This window comes from Cardiocondyla obscurior, linkage group LG01, assembly GCF_019399895.1.
Source record: "Cardiocondyla obscurior isolate alpha-2009 linkage group LG01, Cobs3.1, whole genome shotgun sequence".
NCBI lineage: Eukaryota > Metazoa > Arthropoda > Insecta > Hymenoptera > Formicidae > Cardiocondyla > Cardiocondyla obscurior.
In genome coordinates, this window is record NC_091864.1 from 532,602 (window position 1) to 550,543 (window position 17,942).

The window sequence follows — 17,942 nt, forward strand, 5'->3', positions numbered from 1 at the left end:
AAATGTGTGGTTGCAGCTTGATGGCGCTATGTGCTCGGTGGAAGCAAAGCAAGATCCATGTTCACTACCATTTTGTTTGGAGCCTGCAAAGAGCTAAAGTGGGGCTGAAGGTTCGACGTGGCAGGCAACGGCAACCGGATTGCCCGGCGATCGGGAACACAACATGATTTTTCGTAGGTATTATGCGAATATATTCGTGTTTTTTTTAGCATTATTTGTTTTAAAAACAATTTTACTATATTTTATAAATGAAATTTTAATACATAAAAAAAAGAATCTTCATATTCAGACATCACGCGATTAACCTTTTACATGGCGTGTTTCGAGCGGTTTAATGTAATTTTATTTACTTATAAATATTGTTCTTGAATGCCTTTTAGTAATTAATTACATAAAAATTATGTCAAAACGATGGCGAGTAATAATTATTTAATATCCGTATAATTATTACGGGTATTTAGGTTAAGTGGATTTTACCAATACCAATAAAATCGAGTTTATTTTACGTGTTTTTAAGTAAATTTTCTGGTAGGAATAATTATCGTTTTGTTTAAAAAATCGAATTATTGTTAAAAAATTTCTTTTTTGAGGTTATAAAGCTCGTATCGGCGAAACGAAACGACACGATAGTCCACGTGCACATGTTCCGCGGCTGCGACTTTCGAATGTGTATATGTAGAAATTTATAAATTAATTAAACTTTTTTGTCTTACTAAATTGAGATAACAATATACTAAAAAATTTTCTATTGGTTTCAAAGTTATCCGTAATATTTTAAACATATGAACTATACAATAAACAGCAAATATTAATTTTTTTTTAGCTGTTGCTGTACTAGTATTAACAACATTATGTTGTTCACATTTTGCGTACTCGGAAGTCATGCAATCGACAAATTCTTATTTGTCTGTGGCTGACAGAGTACGTTTAAAGAACACCCTTGAATCAGGCTTTCAATTGGATGATGTACCATCAATACATTATGCAGTCAGTGGATACAAGCTTCTTGGAGAAGCTATATCAAAGAAAGATGTATGTTTCTTATGTACAATTATTATTTTTAAAGATAAAAAATATACAGGAATTATTTCGTGATGAAAAAAAAAAGCAATATTGAAAATCCATGATTTTTTGATTAGTCTTTCTGAGTGAACATTTTTTGTAACAAAGTGGATATTTAAATAGATATTTTAATAATAAATTTTTATAGTAATATCATTCACGTTTGATTAGGCCATCTGCAAATACTTGGTAAAATCCAATGAAGAAAATATTACACCTGAAACAGCATTTTATCTTGCTTCAACATGGAAAGCTATTGGAAAATGCAAAGAGTTTTCTCCAAGTGTTGTGTCAAAGGTAACTTTAATTGTAATATATTAAATATAATTATTATAAAATAATATTAAATTAAATTTATACAAATTCTCATAATAACTTTGATATAATAATTTTTATTCTTATGTACAAAAATAATGACAATGATTTTTTTCTTGATAAAATATTAGTAGCATAGATAGTCTGAGCTTAGCATAATATATATCAGCATATTTTATTTGCACAGGTATTATTAAATGTTATACAAAAGGATACTTCTACTCTTCCTGATTTATATTATGCAATAAGTGGCTTAACACTTTTGTCACAAGAGATACCTTCTGCCAGAATTGATAAATTGATAAAATTAATTCAAGCAACTTTAAGGAAGGATGACAGTCTGTGGAAGTGAGTTATTATGTGTTGTACATAAAATTAAAAAAAAAAAATCGTAATGATGTTTATTAAACTTTCGTTCTTCTAGAAATAAAATATGAAGACAATAATTATTACTGAACTAATGTTTATCTTAAAAATTATAAATTATTGTTTTTAATATGATCGATATAAGTTTATTCAATTTTGTGTTGTTAGCTTGGGATACATATTCCATATTGCTGCAGACTTAGGCACACCAGCCGCATTTGCTTTTGAACGCATTGAAGATGCTGTAGTACAAGCAGATGAAGTGGATGGTCAATATTTGCAATTTGAAGGCGGTCTTTCTATAACAAGTACGTTTTTTTTATTACATATGCAATTAGAAATTAATTTTATATTTATTTTAATTAATTTACAAATAAACTTGTATAGGTTTTCTTATCAATGGTATTTTCAAATTATCAACTTCGTTGAAGAAAAAGCCGCCGTTAAATTTTCAACAAGTAATAAAGTTCGGTAATTATCTTCTTTCACGGCGTTCTGTGCAAACGACAAAAGGTGTTACGAACTTGCTGTCTGCTTTGACCGCCTTGGCTGTCGACAGTCCTGAAAAACCCGTTTGTATAACTCTTGCCGATGGAGCACTTATTATATCTAATAAGCAGCCGTTAGTTACGGTTAAAGTTTGTGATATTCTCGGACAAGCATTACCATCTGTGCCCAAAGTTATTGCAACTTCGGCAATACGAGTTGGAGACGATGTCGTTATTCTTAGCAACGAGAATTTGCAGGCATCTACAACAGATAAGTGAGTATTGCTTTTTAAATACAATCCCCAATACTTTACTGGGTCAGTTTTACCATGCTGATATCAGCTATACCTTGGGGCACAATAATTGTTGAATCCTCCTTTAATCTTTTTTTTATTTAATTTTATTAAAATTAGGAAATTCAACACACAACACTTATGTTAATTTTTTTACGTATTGATTTAACTTTAATGTAATTACTCAAGATTAGTTTAAAAAAATAAATTTTGATTAGTTTAAAATTTTATTAAAATTTTAATGTATATTTTAATGTAAAAAATCATTTATTATATTTTTACAGAACGTTATTCACAATAAACTTTATGAATATGAAACCCGATCGTGGTTTTTACAAAATATCGGTGACTGCAGCTTCGGTTACGAATACGATTACAGTGAAGGTTTTATCGGAAGCAATATTAGACTATTTGGAGATTGGTACTGGCGATGCCGATCAGACTACGCAACCAAAACTAACAAGGTATTTATTAATTTCGCGCGCTATATTTACTTCTGCTTAATTCGATTCAATTTAACATAGTTTTTTTTTGAAGATTGAATTTTTATACTTATATTAATTTTTACAAAATATTTCATATTTTATCTGGTCTTATAATAATTTAATTTAATTTATAGAATAAATACAGAAACTCCTTCGGGTAAACTTGATCATAAAATTGAAGCTGATTCGCAGCAAAAGTTAGTCATGCGATTTTTGTTGCGTGATTCGGCCAACAAAAAACCAATGCGTGTTCATCAAGCTTTTGTGCGTCTTATATCCGTTTCGACGTCTACAACTGAAAAGCGAGGCCATGAAATATTTTTCGTTGCCGAGCCTGACGCCGCTCACGTTTATAAATTTGATATGGTAATTTAAAAAATTATATATATATACATATATACTTATACAATTATTTTAATTTTTAATTTACGAACTTTTGTAAATATTTTAGCCGGTTGGAACAACAGCTGCGAACTTCGGTTATCAGAGCGGAGAATATAACATAGAGTTGATTATTGGCGATTCTGTGATTAGTAATCCGTTTCGATTTAACATTGGTACAGTAACATTGAAATTTCCCAGCCTTATTTCGATGGAAAATATCGACAAGAATGTTCTTTACAAGCAAAAACCAAATGTATATACAACCAAGCCGGAAATAAAGGTAATTTTTTTTTTTCGACTTAGATAAAATTTATCGTGCACGCCAATGCTCGTTAGTGACAGAAAATTTTAGATATTTATGTCACCTCCAAAACATTGGCATAGAATTATGTCAAAGTTAGTATAATATATTGTGTCAAAGTGGCATTTGCACACAATAGTTGTTAAGCTTTGACAAACATTGATTTCTGTTTAACGAATTGTAGCTGAAAAATTTTTCTGAAATTTTATTCTTTTCTCTTAAATTTCAGCACATGTTTCGCGAGCCTGAACGCAGACCTCCAGCATTCGTATCAAACTTATTCACAGGATTATGCTTGGCACCAGTTTTGTTATTATTAATTTTGTGGGCTCGGATCGGTGTTAACATCTCCAATTTCCCTTTGTCGCTCAGTGCAATTATATTCCACGTTGGATTAGGAGGTAAATTTTAATTTATTAATCTAAATTAGTTAATTTACAGGATAATCTTAATGGACGAACCGGGTTTTCATTCGTATGAAAGGTGGGCTACCGAATGGAATAATTTATTATACATATGCCCGATATTGCTTGACAGATGATGTCATATAATCTATCTGTTTTCATCGGGCATATAGTATATTGTGATGTTTTTCTCAAATGTGATTACGCTTTTCGTCACATTTGGAGCCAAATTCACTACAAATATACATCAAGATATCTTTTTTATGCAAAAATACTTGATCCACTAATTTCATTGTATTTAATCTTATTATGATCCAAATTTATAATATTAATATAAAATTAATTTAGCATCTTTGCATTTTATTTTACAAATTATTATTTTATTTGTAGGTATCTTCGTGCTGTTCGGCATTTTCTGGTTGAGGCTCAACATGTTTGTCACACTGCGATGTCTTCTTGGCTTTGGTGTTTTTACATTTCTCGCCGGCAACAAGATGTTATCTCAGATAGCACACAGACACAAATCACTACGTTAATTTTAATATATGAAGTCTCAGTTGAGTTAAAATTGCAGTTCAAAGTACATAATAAACAGAAGACTGCCGTCAATAAAGTGCGAAGTGATTAATCAACGTTTATTAATGTAACAGGAATATCATATTTCACTGTTTTTTTTACTTGTCATAAATTTATATAAATCATAAAACGTATAGCTGGTTTACTTTGTACGCTGGAAGGCAGATGTGACGTTTGCTGCGCCGACGGCAGCTAACAAACGTAACTTGAGAGTCGTGTGCGTCGAGTTTCACATGTGCCGATGTATGTACCGCGCCGGCCGGATTGCCGATGAGTGATTTCCCCTCGTTTTCTCATTCCCTACCTCCGCCGCATAGGGTTACGTACGCTAGCCGCTGTCACCGTAGAAAACGTCATATCTACTCTTTGGTGTACATTATACGTATTTATTATAGTTTGAATTGTTTAAGAATAATAAAAAGAACAATAAATAAATATATGAACAACGACAAAATACGTAAGCCGTCTAAAAAGTTTTAAGTTTTAACATGTAAATGTTACTTGCCACGAAACTATTCCGGTACTCAATCGTACATGCATTTAAAAATAGATAAATTGATAATTTTTGTTAAGTTAATTACAAAATTAATTTTTTTAAAATTTAGTAGTGTATTTGCTGTACATTTGGGTACTGTAAAATAATTTTTTATTTTAAAAAATGTTTAATAATTTTTATTTTTAGGTGATCGCATTACCGTTGACGCTAATAGACTGAGAAAAGTAGTCTCCACTTTTGGTTTAAAACCAAAAAATAAAATGTATTCTTAAATCTTATAAGATTTTGTTTTATACGAACTATAAAAATATAAAATATGTATAAAAATGTAGGTTACAAATAATTATACCTAAATTAAAACGTGTATGGTAGGTATGACTTCGTAATTGTTACAGATGATAGTTGTTAAATCATTTTGTATTTTTTTAATTCTTCTTATCTTTTTTGCGTCATATAAGAATTGATACATTTGCGTAAGTAATTAAGTTCGGCCTTTAATTTATTTTTCTCCGATAGCAATTGCATAATAGTTATTTGTACAAGACCAAATCGTCGCCAAAAATTTATCAGCTTTTGAAGTTCTTTATTCTAATATAAATTTTTTTTTTCAGTATTGAGGAGACGTACGTTTTAATTAAGCGCTCTCAATGCTTTAATTTACTATGCGCGTCTGGAATGTCCATGCATACCTGGAGAGATACATCGTAGTCTGACAAAGCTAAGATTTGATGTGATGAAATACTCTGTGAGCTTTCTGGAACTTCACAAACCATAAACGTAACTATTTTCTCATTTTCTGTTTCGTACTTTTGACAGATTTGCAGCAACGTGAATAGTTGTCTGCCTTTATCTGCAAGGTATTCTAAATGTTTTATCGTCTTATTATATTCAATCGATAATATTTTCAATTGATTCTTGTCTTTCATCTGTTCTAAAATTGTTTTATATATGTTAATATGTGATTGTTAAACATTTTTTTTTGTCAAAAATTATATTAATACTCAATTTAATTATCGTGGATTGCACAGAGTTATACGTAATTAATGATATACACACCCGAAAAAAAATTATTTTTTATAGTCCAATTTATTCCTTGGAAAAAGTCGTGCTCTGTCAGAATTTTAGAAATTTCTTTCTTGGCCGTGGCATCGTATACTGTTATTTTACCTTGAAGCCTACGTATTTCTTCGAAAAGGCTAGTTGTGCGTAATAATTGTTGCGCTATCATTTGTTGATCTTTCTCATCTTTCTCTTTGAGTACTTCGTAATACTTTCTGCAATTCTTTGTTTCTAGAATTGTATCGACTAATATTATCTTCCTAAATGTAATCTTATTAAAATATTAATAATTATTGCACCCTATAAAAAAGGGAACGTTAAAACTCGAAATATTAATAGATGGTTTTTCTCACTTTCTTCATAATCCGATAGTACTCTCTGAAGATTTTCGCAATAGCCTTGTACCTGATTTTCACATTGCGTTATAAAGAGTTTTCGCTTGTCTTCATTGTCCTCCACAAATGCGTCAATTTTACCTTGAGAAATATTAATTCTTTTGATATAACCAAAAATTAATTTAACTTACATAACATTTTCTTAGTTATACTTATGTTTGGCAATAATTTTTATATAAAGTTATGCGACTTTATATACTTAGTGTCATGCTTTTGGCATTATCTAATAACTCTTCTAACTGTTGTTTAACACCATGAATTACTGATTGTAATAAAGTTTCATTTTTATTTTGCTGATAGTTAATTTTAGTAATTTCGGTGTTCGTTTCAATGACCGCCTCATTCAAGGCGTTTCGATAATTTTTTTCATCACGTTCCATTCTCTCTTTATATGTCTTCAATAAGCGATCTATGATCTCAATGTGTGATTTCGTATTCATTTGATATTGCTCTTCACTTTCGGCCAATTCATCCATTAAAAAACTTATTCTAGAAAAAGAAAAAAGAACCCGGATATTAATCATTTTTAGCAAACAAAAAAAGATATTAATTGGCAAAGTTTTATTTAATGTAACATAGTAAAACCTGTAGTCTTTAATATCTAAGGCTCGATCGAAGTTGCGCCATGCAACTTCTACATCTTCGATGATTATTGGCATTTTAATTTTCATCATCATCTTGCGCCATGATGTTTGATGACGCATTGTATTTAGAGCACCGAGTTCAATCTCGCGCATTAGACTTTTTCTTTGCAACATCTGAATACGATCCTCCAGTCCATGCTGCCTTTGATTCTTTAATTTCAATTGCGATTCATCCCATTTTATCACTCTCTTTTTTTATAGAAAAAAGTTTTATATAAATAATTTTTCACAAGATACAAAAATTCTTATAAAAGTATATAAAAAAGCAATGCTGCTGAAGTATCTAAAAATTTTACATATACATTTAAAAATAATTTTTTTTTAATCATTATAATATAATATAAAATAAAATTGTCACGTTTTGATGGTTTAACAAAGTTATTGCTAGCATTTTATAGTTAAATCTTTAGATATTTCGTTAAAATTATTTTTTTACGTGTAAATTAAAATGTTATTAACCGTTTGTTGCATCTTTAAATCTTGTAATAATTAAAACGAAGTTGCACGTTATTTTAAAATTGTTAGGTTATTAACTTTACGTGAGATACATATATTTTTTGGTGATTGTCTTTTTTTACGATATCAGAAATTATTGAATTTACGTAATATATAACATGTATTATGTTTTTTTTTCACTGCTGCATCAAAGTCTTTTATATAATCTTGAATTTTCAATATTCATTATCTGATCTACGATGTTTTATATATAAATTTTAATTAAAAAACATAAGAAGTATCAAATTAAAAAAAAAGGAATCAATTGAATTTTTTTTCTCCATTTGTTATACTATTTTATACATTTCCAAGTCGAAAACAAAAATACTAAACGGTATTTAAAAAAAAAGTTAGTGTTCCAGACGTAATCCGGAATTCCCTGTATAAATTCTTACGTTAACTTTATCGTTTAGCATTCATTATACATTATGCAAAATAGTTATGAAGACGCGCCCATTCGCACCAAGGTCTCGACGAATGTGGCTCATCCTTCAAGAACGAATAAATCAACTCTTTTAAACGCGAATAGCTCTCATCTATTTTTCTGCTTTAAAGATATCGTAGCTGTTCCAATTAATAATTAGAATAAAAATTAACAAAGGCAATTTATAAAGTTTGTCAAACTTTTACTTGTAACATAATTTTGAAAATTAACGTGCAACATTGAAAGCTCGAACTGACATGAGAAAGTTTACGACAATCTGATTGACAAGATAACTTAACGCTCGGAATTCCTGTAGAGTCACCGGACTGGGTTCAATGTCAGCGTGTAAGGAAACGAGTCTTTGAGCTATTCAAGGAACATTTCATAACGAGCAAAAAGATCCCAAAAGATGTACCTGGGTAGGAAATATTGGCATGTCGAGTATAACGTAAAATATTTGATAGTTTTCCTTAGTAGGAGAGGTGGAATCCGATCTTGTCGTATAAAAGTCTTTGGACTTTCTGTGGCGAGAAGATTCAGTCTTCGTCCGAAAACGAGATTCCATCAAAGTACGTACGCGATTCGGCTCTATTTAAAATAATAAGAGATTGCAAAGGTGAAAATTATTACACGCGCCGCATGTCACAATCTATAAAATTAAAAATATCTGTAAAATTGAAGTACAAAAAGATATACTTTATATTATATACATACATTATGTAGTTGGCTAAATTCTTATTTTAATTTCACGTTCTGCGTTTTTGTGTTATTCTTATGTAATTTTAATTTAATTTTACTAACACTATTTTAATCTTTTTTTTTAGATAACGATGAAGTGCATCGTGGTGCTGACAGCTGTGCTGGCTGTAATCTATGCTCAAACAGAGTCTGAATCCGGTCAAAGTTTGCAGCAAACATTGATAGCACCTGTGACATCAAAAGTTCTGTCTTTAAAAACAGACGCGGTATCGAGTGAGGTAGTTGAAACGCAACCGCGTAATAAAAGAGCACCGCTCTTGGTGAAAAAAGCTCTTTTGGGTGGTGCTTTACTCGGTGCTGGAGCCTTAGGTGCTAAAGCTGTGGGTGTTGGAGTTCTCGGCGCCGGAGTCCTTGGTGCTGGAGCTCTGGGTGCTGGATTATACAAGGCCAAATAGTAAGTTGACCAAAAATTCTTCAACTAACTGTTAGACAAATCGATTCTGAAAAGAACATATTTGCAGATAACAACTTTTCGATATTCATAGATTCGTAAAAATATTTTTCAATAAAATAATATTCCCAGTTTTAACGTTTAGAAAAGTAATTTTTGCAATTTTAATTGATATTTGTAAGTTTGTTAAATTATATCGAGAAAATTGATTAAAAATTAATAAAACAAAATCAAGGACGTTTTAATTAAATAATAATTTTTCTTTTTAGTTATGGTGGATATGGAGGATATGGTGGGTATGGTGGGTATGGTGGGTATGGTGGATATGGGTATGGACATGGGTACGGCTATGGATATCCCCATTATGAAAATTATCCCGAATACCATTATCATTACCATAGTCACCCTAATTATCATAATTACTACCCTCATTCCCATCATTACCACGGATATGGACCAGGTTATGGCTACGGCTACGGCTGGTAAATTGATTGACTTCAATACATTATAGGTAAGTTTGATATGCATCGTAAAAAACAATTTTTCTTGGATAACTTTAAGGCTTTATATTTTAATATGTATCAATACAATTAGTAAAGTAATTAACATATCTTTTTTTGTAGATCTCACTGATGAATGGAAGTTGTCGTTATTACAACTTATTAATATCTTTGGTTTATCATTATTTATTGATAATGACGAGACGATAGTGATAAGAGGTATTTTTTATGCAACATTTTGAAATATATTCTGCACATTTTTTATACAAATCAATTATAAATATCTATTGTAATCATATCGTTTATTAAATACTCTTGACCCTGTGGAATATATGTTCTTAATAAAACTGATTGTACAAAAGTAATGAAACAGTTACATACTGTTCAAATTATTATATTATGTTTTATATATTATATGCAAAATAATATATGTATGTCAAACGCCTAGTATATTTAAATCTGCTAATCTATATTGCCGCGTTTGAGTATTTCTGACAAGAACAATGTTACATCTTTCGTCAATCATTTTACGTAATGAAGGTAATGTAATATAGCCAATACCGATTCCTCTTGCTTGGCTGTATGAAAAACTTCCTAATGTTACGTATCCCATGATCTCTTTATCGCACGAATAACGAACTTCGGTACGTTTTGGGAGATACAATTGTGACATTTTTACTGATTGATCAGATATAATTTTATTGACCAACAAAATGGATTTATCTTCGTTTAACTTATCGGTAGATTCTTTCAAAAATTTTAAAATGTTACTCTTTAATGTTCGTTTTCGTTGAATTCGTTGACGTTTTAATCGCTTTAATAATATCAAGTGGTTCTTTCGTAATTTTGTGCGAATTCTTTCATTTGGATCTTTATGACATTTTTCTACAGGTCCATGCCATTTTTTATTGCTTACAAACTTTTTTAAATCTTCGAATGTCGGCATACATATTATAGCAAATTTTTTCGGTGTTCCTTTTTCTATCATCGATATTTGAACACGTATCAAGCAATTTTTAAAATCGTCTAAATTTGGAATATCGGATTGCATATGTTGGGAAAGTAATTTTTCGTTACTACTTTTAACAAAATTAATACTTTTTTGTAAGAATAATAAAACCTCGCGATTCCTTAAAACGTAAAAGTTTTCGTTGCCTGACCAATCCTTTGTTAAATTTTTCCAATCGCAAAAGAAAGGACTGGAAATTCCTACCTTGACAAAATTAACTCTTCTGTTAGGTGGGTAACGGAAATATTTTTCAGTTAATTCCTTTTTTGTAATTAAGGCTTCTTTCGTGTAGGCGGAACTGTCAGGGTCATTAATGTCTGGTGCATTTGGATTCAAGCTCTCAAAAGCTATTGATTTTGATTCTTGAAGTCCACCTACCCTTACACATTGCATTAATAATGCAAGCCAAAATGGCATTGCCCATTTTGTTGGTATAATAATATCTATTCCCGATCCAAAACCTGTTAAATAATAATGCATTTTTAAGACAAGGTATTCACTGTAGAGAAACTATTTTCTAATTGGTTTCATTAGTAATTAAACTTCTGAGCTTGAAAAAAAAAGATTGTGAAATTTACGTAAATCTTATAAAAATAAAAATATTTAATGCATTTATACATCATTTTTTATATTATTTATGTCTTAAATTTAGATAATACTGAGAAATAGTTTATCTTATATTACGGTAATGCTTAAAACTGCATAAATTAAATACCTGTAATAGTTCCAGGTTTTTGAATAAGAAGTATCGGTATCTTTGCCATAATATCTTCATCATAATACTTGTCATTTGATGTACCTGGTATAAGAGATTCGCTTCTAAGTTTATTAATAATATTTGTAGGCACACAAGAGTTGCTTACAATATGCCGTATCTCTGCATCCCAAATAGGAGAACAATTACAATGATTTATCAGTTGATTAATAGGACTGGCTTGAAAAAATGTTTCCATTACCTCAGTATTGCTCTTTGATCTTTTCTCAGGTAAGTAAAAACGTGGATCTAAAACAGTTAATCCAATAATTGTGTTTGTTGGCAAATAATTTGGTGAACCCAGAGATCTGAATGCTTGCCATAATTGTTCTTGCTTCTTGAAAGTCTTTGTATTTTCTTGTTCTTTATAGTAATTTATATACCACATCTTTTTACCAAGTTCTGTGTTTAAATATTTAGAAATTGTAATATTTTCTTCACTTATTTCATCATTTTTTAGAACATTGCAATATGAGGAAATGTTTAATTTATTTAAAGATGGTACTTTTAACACATTTGTCAACACATTTAATGTTAGAGTTCCATAAAGCCGAAATCTATTTAATTCATTTCTTAATATAGTCATTTTACAGCCTTTATCATTAATATACAAGTAATTAAATTTGTGAACAGTACTACTTGTATTTTCTTCAATATTGCTGTGTTTAAATTCAAAACTTGAAACAATTTCGCTTAAAAAATCATTGTAAAAAGCAGGATGTATCCAAATCCAAATAGTTCTAGTATCTGTTTGTGTAATGTTTGCATTTGATTGGTGTGGCTGCCAGAAAAAGTTTACATTACCAATCGGAAAATATGGATAACCATCTCTTTTAAAAAACATGAGAGTCCCTTCCCTGGAGCCCTCAATATATTTTTTTGCTGCAAAAGTTAATGTTGATGGATTGCAATGTGCTGTCAAAGTTGTTTTTAATAAATTTTCATTCCCTGTTATTTCAATGCAAGTGTAATATGAAATATCTTGTAGTAGGCAATATTTTGCAGCAGCTCGATAATTGGCTCTGAAACACTTGTCATTTGGATGACTAGCAATCTTATATCCCCATTTGTCAACCATGTGAAAACGTTTTGCATGCCAAATGTGAGTTTCTAACCAAATTTTATTTCGTTGTCTGCGGTTATACTCGGAAAATAATCTATGTGGTCTTCTACGATACTTTCGAGATAATCGTTTGTTTACCGATGGCAAATCTTTGCCGTTCCCTGCTTTTGTCATTTGTGCCAAGTGTGCCTCTCGTAATCTACGAGGTAATCTTTTGACATTATGCGACATAACACGTCTACGCATGTATACGGGAAGTTTTTGAAAAACTAACTTCTTTTTTGTTTGCTGGGGATCCTCTGTAAGAAGCAGAACAATTAATATAACAGTTTAATTGCAACAAGTCCGAGAGTTGTTAATATACCTATCGAAGATGTCATTGCCGAAATTTCATGTGCTCGAGAAGAGACAAAATTCATAATAGATACTTCATGTGGAAGCGATTGACATCCTCCCAAGAACTCGTCAAACTGTTTCTTTTTCATGGTATTAAATTTTATATCACCTCTTTTTCGTCTAGCAAACATATTTTGATTTAGCAATTTGTGCGTATGTGTAGTATATATCAACCGTACCAGAGAGACTAACTCGAAACCGCGGTTTCCACGTGTACTGAAATAGAGGCTCGTTCGTGTGAAGCCAGCGCTTCGGCTGCTGTCGGATAGAAGAAAAGGCCAAGACTATACACTGTCTGTCCTACTCTTTCGCGGCGTCGCCGGTAGTTATCGCAGATCCGCGAAAACTTCTCTCGCTTCGAATATTTTATAATTTAATAATGTCTCGAGTTTTAGGAGTTTTAGGAAGTTTTTGGAGCTTTAGGAAATATATAGATTCTTCGTTCGGTCCGAGACATCCTATATAAAAATTGTATATACTTTGTGTACTTACAAAAATTATCATTTTTATTTTATTCTTTAAATATAAACTGCACATATGTTACTGTACAATTATGTTATCTAAGAAACAATTGCATTGCAAATTAAAGATTTTAAACGATAAGAATTTACACGAGCAGAACAGCGTTGATACATCCGTCGTTTTCGGGATTGTTTGTTACCTGAGCATACTTTCCCCAGACAACTTTTCCCGACTGAGTCACAAGACCCAATTCCGAAATATTCACCTCGATAATGGTGCCCTTAGTGATAACGCCTAAATTAGTATACATGGGAGAACTTGGATTCTTCTTGACGCCGATGATCGGCAGAGAGAAGGTCGCCTTTAGCTCGGGATGTGTGACGTGCGCGGTTTTAAATCTCAGTGCCATCGGCCTGATAAACCTCTCAAACTTTGGAGGTTTTCTCGTAAAGTTCTCTCCGACAAACGTCACCTTAGTCACCATGCGCTTCCATGATTTTCGTTTCGTCTTGCCGCTCCTCACGACTTTGAAGACCTCAGATTCCGACTGGGCGCGAACTTTTGGTATCGGCACGTCCCATTTGCCAGCCTTCTCCTTTCGCTTCTGCTTTATCATGTTTGACAGCACTTTTGCGCGCTTGGTGACATCGCGATCCAAAAGATATACCGGCAACGCTCCTTCTGGCAGCTTATCGGATTTTTCTTTGACCTTCTTCTCCTCGTGAGCTCGAATCTTCTTCTTCATTTGGATCTTCTCGTTGCGTCGCTCTTTGTTGAACATCTTTGCCTTCAGCCCACGTAAAGTGCGAGCCTGCTCTGCTCGCTTGTGAGGCGCACGGGCCTCTCGTTTCCTTTTCCTTTCCTCATAATCCAAACGGCGACCGTAGAGTTTACGGTGCCTCTCGATGTACTCGTTCTGCGGCATTTTTCTCTAGGTTTCTACGATTTCATGGAATAAATCGTATCCTAAAAAAAAAATTAAATAATTTGATACTTCTAATTGTACGCTGGAAGGCGTTTGCTGCGCCGACAGCAGCTAGCGAACGTAACTTTGGAGTCGTGTACGTCGAGTTTCACATGTGCCGCATGTATGTACCGCGCCGACCGGATTCTCGATGACCGATTTCCCCTCGTTCTCTCATTTTCTGCCTCTGCCGTCTAGAATTACGTACGCTAGTCGCTGTCGCCGCAGAAAACGACATATCTGCTTTTCGATGTACTTAACGTAATTAACATTGATCACACTTTAAAACAAAGTTAGAAATTAAAAAAAAAAAAAAAAAAGAGTTAATCGTGAATAACAACAAAATTATTGTAATATATATACTCAGTCGCTTCGGCAAGGTTAGCTGGCAGCAGCTGACAGTGGCACTCGTGCTCATGAACAAAAAAAAAGTAAAGTAAAGAGATAGTCGCACGAATAGCTTTTTCCTGAACGCACCTTATGGGTGTTCCAAATCGTCGCATGGCGGGAACAAGATACGCTTTGATAGAGTGTAGTTCGCAAAAACAATAAAAAAGACCTTTATATATATAATATATGGCAGCTTATTCATAATATAAATTAAAAAACATAATATAAATTACAATTATTACAAAATCTTTTTATTTTACTATTAAGTTTTAATTAAATGATGTTGCCGAGAAGCGGGTCTGCGATAACTGCCGGCGACGCCGCGAAAGAGTAGGACAGACTGTGTATAGTTCTGGCCTTTTTCTGTATCCGACGGCAGCCGAAGCGCTGGCTTCACATAGGCGAGCCTCTGCATCAGTACGCGTGGAAGCCGCGATTCGGAGTTGGGCTCTCTGTTTCGGAGCATTGGAGCGACCACCGGCAGCCGCTCGATGATGCGAAAGGGTTATCAAGACAAAACTACGCGAGATGTGCATTTTAACGTGGATTTAAGCGTCGTCGTCATTACCGCTGCGAGGTTTGGCGGTTTCATCGATTCCGTGGGTGTCAATGGGCGTACAGATACGAATTCGAAGCCGCTGTAAGATGACAACATGTGTGTCGGACCACTAAAAAAGATATGTCATTGGGGACCACTCTCCGCTCTTGGTAAGTGACAGGTGTTCTTTGTCAGGATTAGATCGTTTTTACTTTGCAAAATTTGTTAATCGATTGTAGTCTCGTCGCAAACGCGATAGACTTGTTCGCAATATTCAAATAGATTGAAAGTGCTTTTTTTTATTATTATTAAACTTTAATTTATTTATGACTGTTAACTTATTCAGCGTGTTACTGTTATAGATTAAATTATTAATTATAATTTTTTATTTTGTAACAGATGAGAAAAAATATTAACATTATGTAATTATCTGCATTTTTAGCAAATGCAGTTATTTTATTTGGCATTGGAAGTTGTAATTTGATGCAGGATACTTAAAATATTGTTGAAAGGACAATTAAATTTTTTACTGATTGTTTTTATTATATTTATTTGCAGCAACAATAAAGATAATTACGTTGATGACGATACACTGCAGCCGACAGTGGTGGCCACCACAAGATAGTGTTCCAGCAGCTGTAAATTTTTTGCTGTTTTTTACTCTTAGTGGATTGACTTTGTTTCATTTCATCAGTGCAATTTTTGAAGGACCTGGTTATCTTCCATTAAAATGGACGCCGGTAAAATATATTCGATAAAAATTTATTATTAAAAACGAAAATTTAAATTAAATTTAATATAATATGGCTGATTAATTTTGTTATATACCTGTATTAATACAATTTATTTTTAGGAAAAAGCAACAGATATACAATTTCTTCAATATTGCATTGTCTGCCAGGGTTACAAGGCGCCGAGATCACATCATTGCAGAAAATGTAAGAACTTTAGTATAACTCAAATAATAAAATTATAATAAAGTATTTATAATAAATTTAAATTATCTAATAGTCTTTAATGATTTTGTTAAAATTTTAATTTATTAACGTACTATATTATTGTTGTATTATTTTTAATTTAATTTAATTTCAATTATTTACTTATTTATTTTTTAGGTAATCGTTGCGTGATGAAAATGGACCATCATTGTCCATGGATAAATACATGTGTTGGTCATTATAATCATGGGCATTTCGCAGCATTTTTGGCAAGTGCAGTCGGTGGTTGTTGCGTCTCTTCTTTTATATTAATTTCCTGGATAGCGAGTGTGCTATCACTCAAGCCTCTGCCATTTCCACCACCAGCAGTTTTTACATTAATATTAGTCGTATTTACTATCGGTTTATCAATTGGTGTTGTACTCGCGGTAGGAATGTTATTATATTTCCAGGTAAGTTTTAAATATTATTATATTTAATTAATATATCATTTTAATAATTTTTTTAATTCCATAGTTATCGGCTATCATAAGAAATCAAACGGAAATAGAAGATTGGATTATGGAAAAGTCCCGATATCGGCGAGATGAAACGGATGCCAAATTTATATATCCATATTCAAAAGGATGGCGTTTTAATATTAGCCAAGTTCTTACATGGGATTGCACTCCTGTCGGCGATGGCATTACATGGCCTGTTATTGACGGCTGTGATCAGTACACATTAACGGTAATTTTTATTTAATTACTATTTACACATTATATTGTTAACTATTAAAAAAACATTACTTTGCAGAAAGAACAACTTGCACAAAAATTGGATAAACGAAAAAGAGCACGCAAATATCGAATTATAAAACCAATATCAGGATCCAAGTTCCCAATTGGACATGGTTGCGGTGTATTTTGTCATCCGCTTTATACCGATGAACCTCGCATCAAATTAGATGTTGATGATATTGTAGTTGTAACACGTTGGAAGAAGTATGTATTCTGTAGTGGATATTAAAGTTTTAAAAATATATTTTGATTGATTTGCTATAATACTAGACGAAAAATATTTATTATTTGTTGCAGGTATTGGCTATTTGGAGAAAAAGAACAGAAAGAAGACGAAAATTCGAAATTGAAACGTATAAGGGGATGGTTTCCGCGGCCCTGTGCAATAGAAATAATATAAAAAAAACCTATATAACTCGAATACATTCTCTAAGACTAATTTATGAATTTTAAAAAACTTTTGTGGCAAATATTTGTAGAAGTACGAAAAATTACTTAATAATTTTTAATAAATTATTAAGTAATTTTTCGCAATAAAAATTTTTTATCGTAAAAAAACTATGAAATATCGTAATTGTAATCGATAAATATTTTATACGTCATGCCTATTTGTGTTCAAATCGATATATTTTTCTTGCATTTATTTGACACAATATATTGAGACATATTTCTTATAATACTTTTCTGTAAATAAGTAAAATGTATATAAATTTTTATTAATACACAACAGTTTTAATACATAATACATGTACAATATAATTATTAGAAAATGTAACAAGTAAATGATTTATTTAATATTTTTCATGCTGCCA

General features: G+C 31.8%; 6 protein-coding genes across 10 annotated transcripts; 3 read left to right on the plus strand and 3 right to left on the minus strand.

Moving 5' to 3' along the window:
* Window positions 1-12: 12 nt before the first annotated feature.
* On the plus strand, window positions 13-5,130 carry Ostdelta (oligosaccharide transferase delta subunit). 2 transcript variants are annotated; one of them, XM_070665620.1, is made up of 11 exons: window positions 13-173; window positions 824-1,032; window positions 1,234-1,359; window positions 1,565-1,725; window positions 1,912-2,051; window positions 2,131-2,506; window positions 2,809-2,988; window positions 3,144-3,375; window positions 3,461-3,673; window positions 3,924-4,095; window positions 4,489-5,130. In XM_070665620.1, exons 1-11 carry the CDS (start codon window positions 164-166, stop codon window positions 4,632-4,634), a joined length of 1,965 nt encoding a protein of 654 aa, XP_070521721.1. In that variant the 5' UTR covers window positions 13-163; the 3' UTR covers window positions 4,635-5,130. The 2 variants fall into 2 exon arrangements, with proteins under 2 accessions (XP_070521721.1, XP_070521731.1); XM_070665630.1 differs by having other exon boundaries at window positions 40-177.
* Window positions 5,131-5,280: 150 nt separating this feature from the next.
* On the plus strand, window positions 5,281-10,166 carry LOC139107830 (prisilkin-39). 3 transcript variants are annotated; one of them, XM_070665691.1, is made up of 4 exons: window positions 5,281-5,947; window positions 9,012-9,340; window positions 9,607-9,848; window positions 9,961-10,166. In XM_070665691.1, the coding sequence occupies exons 2-3, from the start codon at window positions 9,018-9,020 to the stop codon at window positions 9,821-9,823; spliced, it is 540 nt and encodes a 179-aa protein (XP_070521792.1). In that variant the 5' UTR covers window positions 5,281-5,947; window positions 9,012-9,017; the 3' UTR covers window positions 9,824-9,848; window positions 9,961-10,166. The 3 variants fall into 3 exon arrangements, with proteins under 3 accessions (XP_070521792.1, XP_070521800.1, XP_070521808.1); XM_070665699.1 differs by lacking the exon at window positions 5,281-5,947 and adding an exon at window positions 7,020-8,803; XM_070665707.1 differs by lacking the exon at window positions 5,281-5,947 and adding an exon at window positions 7,020-8,756.
* On the minus strand, window positions 5,606-7,100 carry LOC139108298 (dynein regulatory complex subunit 2). Its single transcript, XM_070666443.1, has 5 exons — window positions 6,824-7,100; window positions 6,583-6,705; window positions 6,227-6,460; window positions 5,860-6,101; window positions 5,606-5,758 (listed from the first exon to the last, which is right to left on the minus strand). Exons 1-5 carry the CDS (start codon window positions 7,098-7,100, stop codon window positions 5,606-5,608), a joined length of 1,029 nt encoding a protein of 342 aa, XP_070522544.1.
* On the minus strand, window positions 10,050-13,451 carry Pop1 (POP1 ribonuclease P/MRP subunit). The gene is made up of 3 exons (XM_070665608.1): window positions 13,028-13,451; window positions 11,562-12,962; window positions 10,050-11,307 (listed from the first exon to the last, which is right to left on the minus strand). The coding sequence occupies exons 1-3, from the start codon at window positions 13,188-13,190 to the stop codon at window positions 10,274-10,276; spliced, it is 2,598 nt and encodes an 865-aa protein (XP_070521709.1). The 5' UTR covers window positions 13,191-13,451; the 3' UTR covers window positions 10,050-10,273.
* Window positions 13,452-13,538: 87 nt separating this feature from the next.
* Ip259 (NSA2 ribosome biogenesis factor-like IP259) lies at window positions 13,539-14,923 on the minus strand. Of its 2 annotated transcripts, none has more exons than XM_070665661.1 (2): window positions 14,849-14,923; window positions 13,539-14,487 (listed from the first exon to the last, which is right to left on the minus strand). In XM_070665661.1, the coding sequence occupies exon 2, from the start codon at window positions 14,444-14,446 to the stop codon at window positions 13,667-13,669; it is 780 nt and encodes a 259-aa protein (XP_070521762.1). In that variant the 5' UTR covers window positions 14,447-14,487; window positions 14,849-14,923; the 3' UTR covers window positions 13,539-13,666. The 2 variants fall into 2 exon arrangements, with proteins under 2 accessions (XP_070521762.1, XP_070521768.1); XM_070665667.1 differs by lacking the exon at window positions 14,849-14,923 and adding an exon at window positions 14,572-14,787.
* A 393-nt stretch (window positions 14,924-15,316) lies between these two features.
* Window positions 15,317-17,688, plus strand: LOC139101367 (palmitoyltransferase ZDHHC6). Its single transcript, XM_070654463.1, has 7 exons — window positions 15,317-15,583; window positions 15,972-16,153; window positions 16,267-16,351; window positions 16,529-16,803; window positions 16,868-17,080; window positions 17,147-17,334; window positions 17,428-17,688. The coding sequence occupies exons 1-7, from the start codon at window positions 15,529-15,531 to the stop codon at window positions 17,528-17,530; spliced, it is 1,101 nt and encodes a 366-aa protein (XP_070510564.1). The 5' UTR covers window positions 15,317-15,528; the 3' UTR covers window positions 17,531-17,688.
* Window positions 17,689-17,942: the final 254 nt, after the last annotated feature.